At 45.1% G+C, this 15,637-nt stretch overlaps 1 protein-coding gene across 1 annotated transcript in view; it reads right to left on the bottom strand.

The window, feature by feature from the left end:
* Positions 1–15,359, bottom strand: part of UBXN6 (UBX domain protein 6) — a 28,720-nt gene extending 13,361 nt beyond the window's left edge. Inside the window, exons 1-3 of the mRNA XM_081941528.1 lie at positions 15,165–15,359; positions 5,725–5,882; positions 3,502–3,563 (exon numbers count right to left, since the gene is read on the bottom strand). Coding sequence (XP_081797654.1) covers positions 3,502–3,563; positions 5,725–5,882; positions 15,165–15,247 — 303 coding nt within the window. The 5' untranslated portion in view covers positions 15,248–15,359. The remainder of the gene's footprint in view (positions 1–3,501; positions 3,564–5,724; positions 5,883–15,164) is intronic.
* Between the last annotated feature and the right edge of the window lie 278 nt (positions 15,360–15,637).

Genomic DNA, 15,637 nt, shown 5'->3' with positions numbered 1-15,637 from the left:
TACCAATATCCAATACCCGCCAGCAGGTGATTTACTGAGGTTTTCGACCCATCTTTTTTTTTTCGGAGTTCAAAATGTTTTTTGCTGCACGAGAAATTAAAAAAAAATTGTCTTCTCTGTAGCAGTTCATTGGTTTCATAAATCCAGCATACCATAGATTTTTTTATACATAGCATATGCTGGTTTTGTTGTATTCGGGTCTTTTCCCATGTAAGGTTGAGATTGAGATTGTCTTTGCAACGTTTCGGCAGGATCTCACCTGCCATCTTCAAGCCTGGGCTTTTTTTTTTTTTTTGAGCCCAGGCTTGAAGATGGCAGGTGAGATCCTGCCGAAACGTTGCAAAGACAATCTCAACCTTACACGGGAAAAGACCTATACCCGTGAAAATCTACGAAAACTTCATTTTAGATGTCAAAAGGATTTTGTGCTCCCGGTGTTTTCTTTTTTGTGGGAGACAGGTCTTAACGGCTCTTGGAGTGTTTTAAGGTTGCCGACCCCTGCACTAAACGAATGAATGCCACACACGAAGGGTCAGTACCACTTTATAAGGCCTTGGTAAGGCCACACTTGGAATCCTGCATCCAGTTTTGGCCGCCATGATGTAAAAAAGACATTGAGATTCTAGAAAGTGTGCAGAGAAGAGCAACAAAGAGGATTATAATTATAATGTACACTGAAGAGGGCCTTTAATTTCGTTATACGAGGTGCAATGACAATAAGGCACCATATTTTTGGGAGTATAAGACGCACCAAGAGTTTGAAGAGGTAATTTTTTTTAAAAAAAAAAGTTTTTGCACTCTGCAGGCCTCCCAAACCCACTGCACGGCTCATTTTTTGTGAGTTTGAGAGGCCTGCAAAGTGCTGGGGGGGAAGGAGAGGGCAAAAATGAGCAAAGAACAGCCAATTTTTTTTGCAAAAAACAGGGCATGGATACGCTTTGGGAGATTTGTAGTGTGCTCCTGGGGCCTGGAGGAGGGGACAAAAATGAGCAAAAAAGGCTCGTTTTTTGCTCGTTTCTGCCCTCCCCAGCCCCCAGGAGCACTCTACAAATCTCCCAAACCCTCTGGATGTCCATTTTTGTGAACAGAGGTGGGGTTTTTGAAGACCAAAAAATGCTGCATTCAGTGTATAAGACGCACCCAGATTTTCACCCTCTTCTTTTGGGGGGGAAGGTGCGTCTTATACTCTGGAAAATACGGCACACTAAACTAAAAGACGTGAATCCCTCCTACTCAACCAAGTATGGCATTCAGAGGTGGAATTCAGCCGGTTCGGAGCAGTTCACCCGAAGCAGTAGTGGAAATTGCGGGTGCGAAATGTTATCCACCCACCCCAGCTCTATGCTGTCCTATTTAGGCACGTTTTCAAGCCAAAGCTTGAAATGCACGAATGCGCAAGCGCTCACATTTGTGACCTGGTAGGGATAGTAAGTGAATAGAATTTCTAATGCCCATTAAAACAAGGCATCTCTCCAACAATCATCTGGAATGGCGCCCCTTCTCTCTCTTTCCGTACCATTTTTAAAATATATATATATATATTATATATATATATATATATATATATATATATATATATATATATATATATATATATATATATATACGCGTATATATGATGTATATATGTATAGATGTATAGATGTATAGATGTATAGATGATGTATAGATGTATAGATGTATAGATGTATATATGATGTATATATGTATATATGTATATAATTATACATTTTTCTTTAGCATATGTAAGTATTTAATAAACAGCATATTGTCTGGGTCATTTTACATAATAATAACAACAACAACAACTATTTGGAACAACTTATATCCCCCGACGTTACCTTAACAGTTCCTAGGTCCTTGGTTAGGACTTGAGCTGTTGAGCTACCAACCAGCCCCAAAGGCTGTGAATCTCACCAAAGATTAACCACATAATAATAATAATATTCTTCACTTGTATATACCGTGTTTCCCCGAAAATACAACCTGTCCCGAAACTAAAGCCTTGCCACATTTTTCGTGTGGGCAAAAATATAAGCCCACCCCCGAAAATAACCCCCCTGGACAACCCCACCCCCCCGGCCAGGCAGAGCACCGCTCGCCGACCTAGCGTTATCCCGAATGCACCAAGTCACAGGAGCGGGGGGGGGGGGGAGAGCTCATGTTGCTTGCCGCCTTCGGGATACCGCTAGGTTGGGGAGTAGTGTTCTGCCTCGCCAGAGGGGAGAGTTGCCGGGTGGCTGCTCCCTTGTTAGGTAACCATGCTCACGAGCAGCCGCCCAGACAGAGAGTCTTCCGGACAGAGTGTCTTCCAGCAGCCGGCCCACCATAGAGAGCACTCCTAGAGCGGCCGATGCTGGAAGACTCGAACCCGAGTTTTGGAATTTGGAAGTTATGCTCGGAGCGGGGCGGCGGTGGGCAGCGGCGGCCAGTGGCGGTGGCCTGGGAGAGCTGCGCAAGGGCTTGGTGAAGCTGCGGGCGGAACAGGCGCTCGCGCAACCCCCTTCTCCAGCCGGGCAGAGCTCCATGCACTGACCTAGGGGGTATCCCGAATGTGCCAAGCCGCAGGAGCTGGGGGGCGGGCAGAGCACCACATGGCTTGGCACCTTAGGGATTACCCCCTAGGTCAGTGAATGGCGCTCTTCCCGGCTGGAGAGGGGATTTGCCGGGCGGCTGCTCGTGAGCATGGTTACCTCATGGCTGCTTCGCCCCTGAGGCTGTGCCCGGCTCTTCAGGAGCCAGTTCACAAGGGAGCAGCCACCCGGCGGCCCCAAAACAATAAGCCCTCCCTGATAATAAGCCCAAGGCCATATTTCGTGGGGCAAAAGAAAATAAGCCCCTGTCGTATTTCCGGGGAAACACGGTAATAATATCCTTCCAGCTTCTAATTTCCACCTTTATTATCTAACCATTGATAAAACAAATTCCAAGTTTAAAAAAAATGCTGCGTCTTCTTTATCCTTTATCTTTATCTTTAACCTATCCATTTCCACACAATCTGAATATTTTTTGGATTAATGTATTTTTTGGACTATAAGACGCTCCAGACTATAAGACAATCCTAACTTTTGGGGAGGAAAACAAAGGGGGGGGGGAAATCTGCCTATGCCTCCCAGCATCCATCCAGTATTCATCTGGATGTTTGCTGCCACAGCCCGTTCGCGACAACCCCTTCGCAGCTACCGTCGTCAGTTCGGCGCGGCCTGTTCGGCGCGGCCCGTTTGCCACCCCTCGTTCGCCCCGCCGGTTCACTGCAGCACGTTCACCACTTCCGCAGCCCATTGCCCACCACCGGGGCCCATTCTAAAACAGCTGATCAGCACGATAAGATGCCCAGCCATTTCCACCCACTTTTGGGGAGGGGAAATGTGTGTCTTATACTTCAAAAAATATGGTATATTTCCATCTGAAGGGGTTACCTCATTTTTTCAGTGTTGTGCAAATACCATTCTCGCGGCTGTCAAGACAGGTAGAATTAAATAAACATTTCCCTTTTCGTACCTTCTGATCCACAGGTAGCCCCTTATCGCTCGCAGCTGCTTCAGCCATAAGCTCCTTTTTCACTGAAGCATTAAAAAGAAAAAAAAAGGAAATAAGCCGATGAATAACAAGATTTAAAACGGGGGAAGAAAAGGACAGGAAGTCCTTGAGTTACGACCACAACGGGGAGCAGAATTTCCATTGCTAAGTGAGGCAATCGTTGGGCGAGCCAAGGCCTGATTTTGCCACCTGTTGGGGGGGAGGGGAAATGCAGTTGTTAAACGAATCACTGCCATTGTTAAGTGAATCACATGGTTGTTAGGCAAATCCGGCTTCCCTCATTGATTTGGCTTGTCGGAAGCCAGCTGGGAAGGCAATCATGGGCATGCTGCGACGGTCGCAAGTGTGAGGACTGATCCCCTTTTTCAGTACCACTGTAGGTTTGAACGGTCACTAAGGGAACGGTTTTAAGTCCAAGACTATCTATATAGGTAGTTCTCGGCTTACGACAATGGAGTTCAAAATTTTTGTTGCTAAGTGAAACATTAGTTAAGTGAGTTTTGCTCCACTTTACGACCTCTCTTGCCTCAGTGTTGTTAAGTTAGTAACACGGTTGTTAAGTGAATCTGGCTTCCCCATTGACCTTGCTTGTCAGATGTTTGTGAAAGGGGATCACATGACCCCGGGACACTGCAACCGTCATAAATAGGAATCAGTTGCCAAGCATCCAAATCTTGATCGCCTCATCAATGGTCGTTAAGTGTGAAAACTGGTCATAAAGTTACTTTTTCGGTGCTGTGGTGGCGCAGTGGTTAGAATATAGCATTGAAGGCTAATTCTGCCCATTGCCACCAGTTCAATTCTGACCAGCTCAAAGTTGACTCATCCTTCCAAGGTTGGTAAATGAGGACCCCGATTGTTGGGGGCAAGAGGCTGACTCTGTAAACCGCTTAGAGAGGGCGGTAAAAGCACTGTGAAGCGGTATATAAGTCAAAGTGCTATTCCTATCATCTGCCTCTCTCTCTCTCTCTCTCTCTTCTGTTTATCTACAATCTCTCTCCCTCTTTATCTATCTATCTTTATTATCTCTGCCATTTGTCAGAAATGGTGTAGCATCTCCTGATTGGGTGGGGGTTTGGACTAGATGATCCACAAGGCCCCTTCCAACTCTGTCTGTCTGTCTGTCTGTCTGTCTGTCTGTCTGTCTATCATCTATCTATCTATCTATCTATCTATCTATCTATCTATCTATCTATCTATCTATCATCTATCTATCTATCTATCTATCTATCTATCTATCATCTATCTATCTATCTATCATCATCTCCATCTCTCCCCATTCATATTTATCTGTCTGTCTGTCTATCTATCTATCATCTATTAATCATCTATCAATCTATCTATCTTCTCTTCCTCTGGTTGCTTCATCAGATTGTCGCGAGCCACAGGCTGACTCTGACTTTACAAACTGCTTAGGGCTTTAAAGCACTATGGAGAGGTATATAAGTCTAAGTGCTATTGCTCTTTATCTATTTATCTATCTATCTATCTATCTATCTATCTATCTATCTATCTATCTCTATCTATCTCTATCTATCTATCATCTTCTATCTATCATCTTCTATCTATCTATCTATCTATCTATCTATCTATCTATCTATCTATCTATCTATCTATCTATCTATCATCTATCTATCATCTATCTATCTTCTATCTATCTATCTATCTATCTATCTATCTATCTTCCATCATCTATCTATCTATCTATCTATCTATCTATCTATCTATCTATCTATCTATCATCTATCTATCTATCATCTATCTATCATCTATCTATCATCTATCTATCTATCATCATCTATCTATCTATCTATCTATCATCTATCTATCTATCTATCTATCTATCTATCTATCTATCTATCTATCTATCTATCTATCTATCTATCTATCATCTATCTACCTACCTACCATTTTTTTCTCTATATCTACCTACCTACCTACGGTTGGTTAGTCAAGGACCAATTTTATTTCCTAATACAGCTCCCCATCCCTGCAGAAAAATGCCTGCCGACTGATTCCATCAACCCGGGCGAGAAACAGGCCAAGGTTTTGCCAACCGCTTCAGGACCTCAAGATTTCAGGAAAGATTTCAGCCTCTGTCCTCCTGCCCAGCGGCTGCAATCCTTCTGTGGCGTTCCAAACACCGCTGGCCCCTTCTTATAAAGCTCCTCCGAACACTTTTACCCTGATTCCGGATGGCGTCTTGCGATGAGGGAGGGCGAGGCTTGGGCTTCTGCTCCAGCCGGGCCAAGGCGGCGGCTGCAGCCATCTGAGCTTCGTTGGTGGGCCCTTGGCGACATTTGGCAGTGTCCGGTTTGGGTTTCTCCTTGGTGGATTTTTCCCTGTTGGAAAACAAGGGGATGGCAAAAGTCAGAAGCTTAAGGGCAACCCACAACGGTTGTCCCTGTTCTTAGATCACAGCCAGTCCTCGGCTTACGTCCACGGCTGACCCCCAAAATTCCTGTTACTGAGAAATTTGATGTGGATTTTGCTCCGCTTTATGACCCTTCCGTGCCACGGTTCTTAAGTGAAGCACTGCAGCGGTTAAATTAGCGACATGTTGGTTAAGTGAATCTGGTGTCAGGCCTTCAGCCATCTTTTCTTTTGGGTCTTTGGCCTGCCACTTTCTATTATTCTACTATGCATTTTTCTATGGTGGGAAAATGGGAAGGTGGATTGTATGGCGTTAGATGAGATGTAGCCATAACAACATTCTTTCTAGAAAGCCAAGGTCATCCTTTGTCTTTGCACCTCTGCACCTGGCCGGAACTGGATGTGTGGAATCTGTCTTCATGGCATGGGAAGATTGGACCATGGGATGGACTTGTGGGGGTGTGGGGGCAAGATCTTGAACTTTCAACTGGGTGGGGGAAACCGGGAAGCTTTCAGATTCGGGTTTTTCTCAGATGCGCCAACATGGATCTCTTAATAAATTGGAACTTTGAGCAATACTTTGCCTCGGACTCTGATTTAATTTTGGATGCTATTTGGAACCCTGACATCTGGCTTAGCTGTTAACTTGTCTTGTCAGAAGATGGCATAAGAAGATGGCATAAGAGGTCCCCTGGGGGACTCAACTGGCATAAGTATGAATCAGTTGCTAAGCGTCCGAATTTTGATCTTGTGATCGTGAGGATGCTGCAATGGTTGTGAGTGTGAAAAAAAATGGACGTAAGTGTCAGAATTCCAAGTAACACCCCGAACGACAGAAGACTCCAAGGCTTGAGTTTCCTCAAAGTTCCATTTTATTAGGGATATCATAATGGCACATATGGGAAAACCCGAATCTGAAAGTTTTCCCCACCCAAAGGAAAGTCCAAGTCCCTGCCCAGCACCCACATGTCCGTCACATGGTCCAATCAGGCACTGTCCAAATCTGGAGATGCCTCCCCATCACCTATCGCAGCTCCAGGGCCAGATGACCTTGACTTTCTGAGAAAGAATGTTATTATGGCTAGCTATCACCCACACTCTATATAATCCCCCCTCCCATTTTCCCACAGTAGAAAATGTGGCAGGCGCGAAGGCCCAATGTAAAAGATGGCTTCCAGATCTGACAATAAGTCCCTTTTTCGGGGTCATTGTAACTTTAAACGGTCACTAAATGAACTGCTGTAAATCTGGGACTACCTGTATGCCAATTTTCATTCTTCTCCACCCCTCTCCTTTCTACAGCACTGAGAAAAGATCCTCGCTCTACATCCATCAAGGGAATAATTAAAAATAAAGAAAAAGTATGTCCCATTGTAGCTCAGCTAATGCAGAACAACATATCCTCTTCCTTCAGCGAAGAAGAGTGGATGTTCAGCAGTGTTGTGGCAGATCAGCAGCTAGTGGAGCTGGCAGCAGACTGGGACAGTGAGGAGGTTGGGGAGGAACAAACAGTCCTGGAGTCTGGGGGAGGCTCTGATGAGGGCTCTGTGTCGGAGGCAGAGATGGCGCCAGGGACATCTGACAGTTATCAGCTGCCTTCGGAGTCAGACATCAGTGGGGCAGAAGAACAGCTGGAGTCTGTTCCCAATGTGCGCATGCGCAGATCTGCCAGGAGAAGGGAACAGCTAAAGAACAGGGGTCGACTTGGGAGTAAGGCCACAGGTGGACGGTGAATGGCCCCTCCCAGAGGAAGTAAAAGGGGAGCGAAAGGGGAGTGGAGTTTGCAGGAGGCAATTAGTTCAATTCATTTAGGTAAAGATCTGTTCCTGACCTCTTGCCAAGTATTGTCTGCTACTGAGTGGCGTTTGGAAGATAATCAGCCTGGCAGCTCTCCAAGCCTGATCAAGGTCTGTAGTTGTGGAATCTCTTGTTGGCTGGGACTTTCCTGGAGAGGAATTCACTTTAAACTAAATTAAAGGGGTTTTATCGGGATGAGGAGTCAACTTCATGATCTTGGGAGACCTAGGTAAGAACAAGCAGATCCACCAGAAGGAAAATCCTTGACAGGGCTCAGAGCCCCAACAGGTTTCAAAGCCCTCCACCAATCCAGAAGACAACAACTAAGCTGGCCAATGTTGTTGCTTACTGGCCTCCCACTCATGGATTATTTCTTTTGCCCAAAATTAAACAGAAACCAGAGCTTAAAAACTATCTTGACCTAGGCCAAGTTGAGTTCAAAAGCACTACCGAATTCCGGGGTGCCCTGGCACTCAGACAAATCAGCCATCCACAGACACAGAGAGATAAGCAACATCTACACACCGTTTGAAAGAGATAGTCAAAGAGCTAAAAAGGAAACAAGGCACCGTCTGGCCAGCAATCAACACCTGAATAAGCAACATCAAGATGAATGCCGGACCAACAATCAAGCAGTAAGTAACACCTCAAAAAACTACCAACTGAGACAATCAAACAGTAAACAACAGCCTCGCCAAGGAACCGCCAAGAACAGTGCCACCAACATTGATAAAGCAAGACACTAGTATATAAACAGAGAGCAAACCCCTCTCTCTCTCAGCACGCATATTGTTGCCTAGTTGGGTCATGAAACGTCTGCAATAAAACTTCCAAGCTCAGAGAGCACACGAAGGATCTCATAGTCCAGGGTTCCCCAACCTCTGGTCCCTGGAGCGGCACCGGTCTGTGGCATGCCAGAAAATGGACCGCACAAATAAGTGAAGGCCCATCCAGGGGATGCAGGCAGCACTTGAAAACACACACACACACCCAGTCCACAGAAAAAAACCCTCTCTGCATGGAACCAGTCCCTATTGCCCTGAAGGGTGGGGGCTGTTAGGGGGTATCTCCGTTGGGAGACAGAGAGTAGCGCAGGGGAATGTGGAGCCGGAGAGAAAAACATTGCTAGTAGAAACACACGAATAGAGTCACAGACACTGCGAGTAAAAACAAGCAGCTTTACTACTAAATTTGCTTCACAAGCAGTGATAGTAGATATTAGTCCAAATATAGTTCAAAGAACAAACAATTGCTTACAGTCGCGGTTCATGTTCCAGTCATCAAGTCATCAAGCATAGGACAAGCAGAGAGAGAGAATGAGCTCTCCCGATTTCCTCTTATAGCAAAGATAATACAATAATACAATAGTAGAGTTGGAAGGGACCTTGGAGGCCTTCTAGTCCAACCCCCTGCCTAGGCAGGAAACCCTATACCATTTTAGACAAATGGCTATCCAACATCTTCTTAAAGACTTCCAGTGTTGGGGCATTCACAACTTCTGGAGGCAACTTCTGTTCCACTGATTAATTGTTCTCACTGTCAGGAAATTTCTCCTCAGTACTAAGTTGCTTCTCTCCTTGATTAGTTTCCACCCATTGCTTCTTGTTCTGCCCTCAGATGCCTTGGAGAATAGCTTGACTCCCTCTTCTTTGTGGCAACCCCTGAGATATTGGAAGACTGCTATCATGTCTCCCCTGGTTCCTTCTTTCTCTTAAGCTAGACATACCCATAGCTAGATAATTACATCTGTTAAGTACATCCACTCATTTAAAGTAACAGCAACCTTTTGTCATTGTAGATATATATATATATTGCCTGCCCAACATTAGGAGTATACGCCCAACAGGGGCCACTGCCATAGTCACCCTCCTCCTCGCCCCCTCCTCCTTCCTTTTTCTTCATCCTCCTCTCTGTAAACCCCACCCTTTTCTAGCACTGATGATGTCCACTAGTTGGGTCACGAAACGTCTGCAAGGAAACAACCAAGCTCAGAGAGAACCAAGGATCCTGAGTTCAACCCTGAGCTACACCCCCCCCCCACTTGGGATACTGCATCCAGTTCTGGTCACCACCATATAAAATATATATATATTGAGACTCTGGAAAGAGTGCAGAGAAGAGCAACAAAGAGGATTAGGGGACTGGAGGCTAAAACATACAAAGAAACGGTTACAGGAATTGGATATCTCTAGTTTAATGAAAAGAAGGATTAGGGGAGACATGATATCAGCCTTCCCATAACTGAGGGGCTCCTACAAAGAGGAGGGGGTCAAACTATTCTCCAAAGCACCAGAAGGACAAGAAGCAACGGATGGAAACTCATTGAAGAGAGAAGCAACCTGGAATTGAGGAGAAACTCCCTAACAGTGAGAACAATTCACCAGTGGAACAGTTTGCCTCCAGAAGTTGGAGGTTTTTATGAAGAGATTGGACAATCGTTTATCTGAGATCACGTGAAGGGTTAATACCACTTTACAAGGCCTTGGTAAGGCTACACTTGGAATTCTGCATCCAGTTTTGGTTGCCACGATGTAGAAAAGACGTGGAGACTCTAGAAAGAGTGAAGAGAAGAGCAACAAAGAGGATTAGGGGACTGGAGACTAAAACATATGAAGAACGGTTGCAGGAACTGGGTATGTCTAGTTTAAGGAAAAGAAGGAACAGAAGAGACATAATAGCAGGGTTCCAGTATCTAAGGGGCTGCCCCAAAGAAGAGGGAGTCAATCTATTCTCCAAAGCACCTCAGGGTAGAACAAGCAGCAATGGGTGAAAACTAAAGAAAGAGAGAAGCAACTTAGAATTAAGGAGAAATTTGCTGACAGTGAGAACAATTAACCAATGGAACCACTTGCCTCCAGAAGTTGTGAATGCTCCAACACTGGAAGTTTTTAAAGAAGAGATTGGACAACCATTTAGCTGGAATGGTGTAGGGTTTCCTGCTCGAGCAGGGGGTTGGAGTAGAAGACCTCCAAAGTCCCTTCCAGCTCAGCCTATTATTCTATCCCAAAGATACGAACCTATTCATATAGAGGGGGTAGTCGCAGGCAAATCACAGGACACTTTCCAGCAGCAAATGCAAAGAAATGAACTGAATAACACATTGGGGCCTGTGGCTCATTCTGACATACCCAGGCTCAGCAAACAAGCCAATGCAATGTGTCTCCTCCCAGTGTCACACCTCTCCCAGCAGCATCATAAAGGGCCAGGGGCTCACCCTGTGCAGTCTAGTTTTAAATTCCTAGCAACCCAGCACGCCAGCTGGATTAAAGCTCTACAAAGCACCGAGGTTAAGACGTCTCTTTTCCTTCATAAGGAGATGTCGCTCATCAGCATATTTGGGGGTCCTGCGTCCCAAAGAGGAAGAGAAGATAGTGTCAGGGTTCCAAACAGCATCCAAAATTGAATCAGAGTCTAAGGCAAAGCATTGCTCAAAGTTCCAATTTATTAAGAGAGCCCTGTTGGCACATCTGGGAAAAGCTGAATCTGAAAGCTTCCCGGTTTTCCCCACCCAGTTGAAAGTTCAAGATCTTGCCCCCACACACCCACAAGTCCATCCCATGGTCCAATCTTCCCCTGCCATGCTGGCAGTTCCACCCATCCAGTCCCAGTCAGGTGCAGAGGTGCAGAGACAAAGGATGCCCTTGGCTTTCTAGAAAGCTATTTTGTTTTGGCTACATAGCATCTAACTCCATACAATTCGCCCTTCCCATTTTCCCACAATAGAAAAGGCATAGTAGAATAACAGAAAAGTGTGGCAGGCCAAAGATCCACAAGAAAAAAATGGCTGCAGGCCTGACAGATAGTCATTTCTCTCTCTCCCTCTTTTTAAACGATTGGATTAAAGTGTAGAAAGATAAAAAATCAATGCAAACTAAGGAGAAACCTAAAAAGAAAAAAAGAAGTGCAAGGAGAACGTACATAACACTCTTCTTCCCCTCCCCAACAATAACAATTGTGGGAAGTGAGACAGAGTAACAGACCGAGAGTAACCCAACCGGCTTTGGTGCCTAAGACAAGAACTAGAACTCACCGGCTCTTGGTGATTGGCCCAAAGTCACCCAAGTGGCTTTCATTCCTTACAGTGGTACTAGAATTCCCAGTCTCCTGGTGACTGGCCCAGTCACTCAGCTAATTTTCATGACTAAACTGAGACTACAACTCATCACCTCCTGATGATTGGCCCAAAGTCACCCATTTGATAAAGTAGACCATAACCTACTACTAGATAAAGTAGAAGAATGTGGGTTAGACAGCATCACCACCAGATGGATTCGTAACTGGCTGACCAACCGCACTCAACGTGTAGTTCTCAATGGAACTGCATCTACATGGAGGGAAGTATGCAGTGGAGTACCCCAAGGCTCTGTTTTAGGCCCAGTACTCTTCAACATCTTCATCAATGATTTGGATGAGGAGATAAATGGGGAACTCATCAAATTTGTAGATAACACCAAGCTGGCAGGAATAGCCAACACTCCAGAAGATAGGCTCAAGATACAGAAGAATCTTGACAGAATTGAACATTGGGCACTATCTAATAAAATGAAATTCAATGGTGAAAAGAGTAAGGTTCTACATTTAGGCAACAAAAACGAAATGCACAGGTACAGTATAGGTGGTACCTTCCTCAATAGTAGTAACTGTGAAAGGGATCTTGGAGTCCTAGTGGACAACCATTTAAATAGGAGCCAGCCGTGTGCAGCAGCCGCCAAAAAAGCCAACACAGTTCTAGGCTGCATCAACAGAGGGATAGAATCAAGATCACGTGAAGTCTTAATACCACTTTATAATGCCTTGGTAAGGCCACACTTGGAATACGGCATTCAGTTTTGGTCACCACGATGTAGAAAAGATGTGGAGACTCTAGAAAGAGTGCAGAGAAGAGCAACGAAGATGATTAGTGGACTGGAGACTAAAACATATGAAGAACGGTTGCAGGAACTGGGTATGTTTAGTCTGATGAAAAGAAGGACCAGGGGAGATACATGTTACAGTGTTCCAATATCTCAGGGGTTGCCCCAAAGAAGAGGGAGCCAAGCTATTCTCCAAGGAACCTGAGGGCAGAACAAGAAGCAATGGGTGAAAACTAAAGAAGAGAAGCAACTTAGAACTGAGAAATTTCCTGACAGTGAGAACAATTAATCAGTGGAACGACTTGCCTCCAGAAATTGTGAATGCTAACACTGGTTTTTTTATGTTGGATAACTATTTGTCTGAAGGGTCTCCTGTTCGAGCAAGGGGTTGGACCAGGAGACCTCTAAGGTCCCTTCCAACTCATTCATATAGCACAAATACAACACACACACACACACACACACACACACACACATATATATATATGCTGGTTCACTACTGCTCACTACGAATATATATATATATATATAAAATAAATAAATCTTACATGGGAAAAGACCTGAATACAACAAGGCCAGCATACCTACACCCGTGAAAATCTACGAAAACATACATATATACATACATACATATACACACACACAAACATATATGTATGTATAATATATATGTATATACAGTACTATGCAAAAGTTTTAGGCAGGTGTGAAAAAATGCTGTAAACAAAGAATGCTTTCAGAAATATAAATAATGATTGTTTATTTCTTGTCAATTTTCAAAATGCAAAGTGAGCGAACAAAAGAAAAATCTAAATCAAATCAATATTTGGTGTGACCACCCTTTGCCTTCAAAACAGCAGCAATTCTCCTAGGTACACTCGCACACAGTTTTTGAAGGAACTCGGCTGGTAGGTTGTTTCAAACATCTTGGAGAACTAACCACAGATCATCTGTGGATGTAGGCTTTCTCACATCCTTCTGTCTCTTCATGTAATCCCAGACACACTCGATGATGTTGAGATCAGGGCTCTGTGGTGGCCGTGCCATCACTTCCAGGACTTCTTGTTCTTCTTTACGCTGAAGACAGTTCTTAATGACTTTGGCCGTATGTTTAATTGGGGCCAACCATACGCCTCCCTGATGGTATTGCATGATGGATAAGTATCTGCCTGTATTTCTCAGCATTGAGAACACCATTAATCCTGACCAAATCTCCAACTCCATTTGCAGAAATGCAGCCCCAAACGTTCAAGGAACCTCCACCATGCTTCACTGTTGTCTGCAGACACTCATTATTGAACCGCTCTCCAGCCCTTCGACGAACAAACTGCCTTCTGCTACAGCCAAATATTTCACATTTTGACTCATCAGTCCAGAGCACCTACTGCCATTTTTCTGCACCCCAGTTCCTATGTTTTCGTGCATGCTTTAGTCGCTTGGCCTTGTTCCCACATCGGAGGTATGGCTTTTTGGCTGCAACTCTTCCATGAAGACCACTTCTGGCCAGATTTCTCCAGATAGTAAATGGGTGTACCTGGGTCCCACCGATTTCTGCCAATTCTGAGCTGATGGCACTGCTGGACATCTTCCGATTTCAAAGAGTAATAAGATTGATGTGTCTTTCATCTGCTGCACTAAGTTTCCTTGGCCGACCACTGCGTCTACGATCCTCAACGTTGCCCGTTTCTTTGTGCTTTTTCAAAAGAGCTTGAACAACACATCTTGAAACCCCAGTCTGCTTTGAAATCTTTGTCTGGGAGAGACCTTGTTGATGCAGTACAACTACCTTGTGTCTTGTTGCTGTGCTCAATCTTGCCATGACAGGAAACTGTCTTTCACAACCTCACCTTGGTGGCAGTTTGGCTGTTCCTCACCCAGTTTTAAGCCTCCTACACAGCTGTTTCTGTTTCAGTTCATGACTGGGTTTCAACCTACCTGTGACATTGATGATCATTAGCACCTGTTTGGTATAATTGGTTGATCACACACCTGCCTATAATCCTGTAAAATCCCTGACTTTGTGCAAGTGTACCTAGGAGAATTGCTGCTGTTTTGAAGGCAAAGGGTGGTCACACCAAATATTGATTTGATTTAGATTTTTCTTTTGTTCGCTCACTTTGCATTTTGAAAATTGACAAGAAATAAACAATCATTATTTAGATTTCTGGAAGCATTCTTTGATTACAGCATTTTCCACACCTGCCTAAAACTTTTGCACAGTACTGTATATATAATATTAATTGTATATATTATATTATACTATATTATACTATATATTAAGGCAGGGGTGTCCAAACTTGGGAACTTTAAGACTTGTGGACTTCAACTCCCAGAATTCCCCAGCCAGTTCTGCTGGCTGGGGAATTCTAGGAGTTGAAGTCCACAAGTAGTAAAGTTCCCAAGTTTGGACACCCCTGTATTAAGGGGTCCTCCGCTCTTTCCTATAACCATCCTTCCCCTCCCCAAATCTTATTTATTCCGTCCCCACTGCTACTGCCAGGGCTGGGAAAAGAGGTGGGGAGTCGCAGTAGCCCCCAATTCATTCGCGGGCGCCAGGTTGGGGGACCTTCCCACTGTTTAGAATGGGGAGGGGGCGGTTACCTAGGAGACTCGTTGAGTTTCTGGCCCGGCCCGGCCGTCTTGAACTTCAACTCCCCTTTGATTTCCTGGAAGAACTTCTTCATGGCCGCCTCCCCGCCCCCGAAGCCCACCCGAAAGAAGCGCAGCCGGCCTCGAAACGCTAAGCGGGGGCAGCTGGGCGGATAAATAACAAGCCGCAGAGGAAAAAAACAGGAAACGGAAGCCAATCCAGCTTCCGGTCACCTGCCGACGCCGCTTCTGACGCCATCTTGACTCCGAGAGGCGAAGGGGCGGAAGGGATGCGTCGCGGAGCGTGGGCGGAAATCACCTCTGCCCTGAAGCCCTGAGGAGGGAGGGAGGGGGGTCGCCGATGGACCGGAAGCTGCGCTGATTGGGTGGCTCAAGGGGCAATTTCGCGGCCGATCGCACAACAGTCAACCAACCAACGCTCTAGGCAGTAGGAGATCCTTCTCTATGGGTTCCCCCAAAAAGCT

Source organism: Natrix helvetica (genome assembly GCF_964273705.1).
Source record: "Natrix helvetica genome assembly, chromosome: 1".
NCBI classification, from domain to species: Eukaryota; Metazoa; Chordata; class Lepidosauria; order Squamata; family Natricidae; genus Natrix; species Natrix helvetica.
This window is presented reverse-complemented; position numbering and strand designations above follow the sequence as displayed.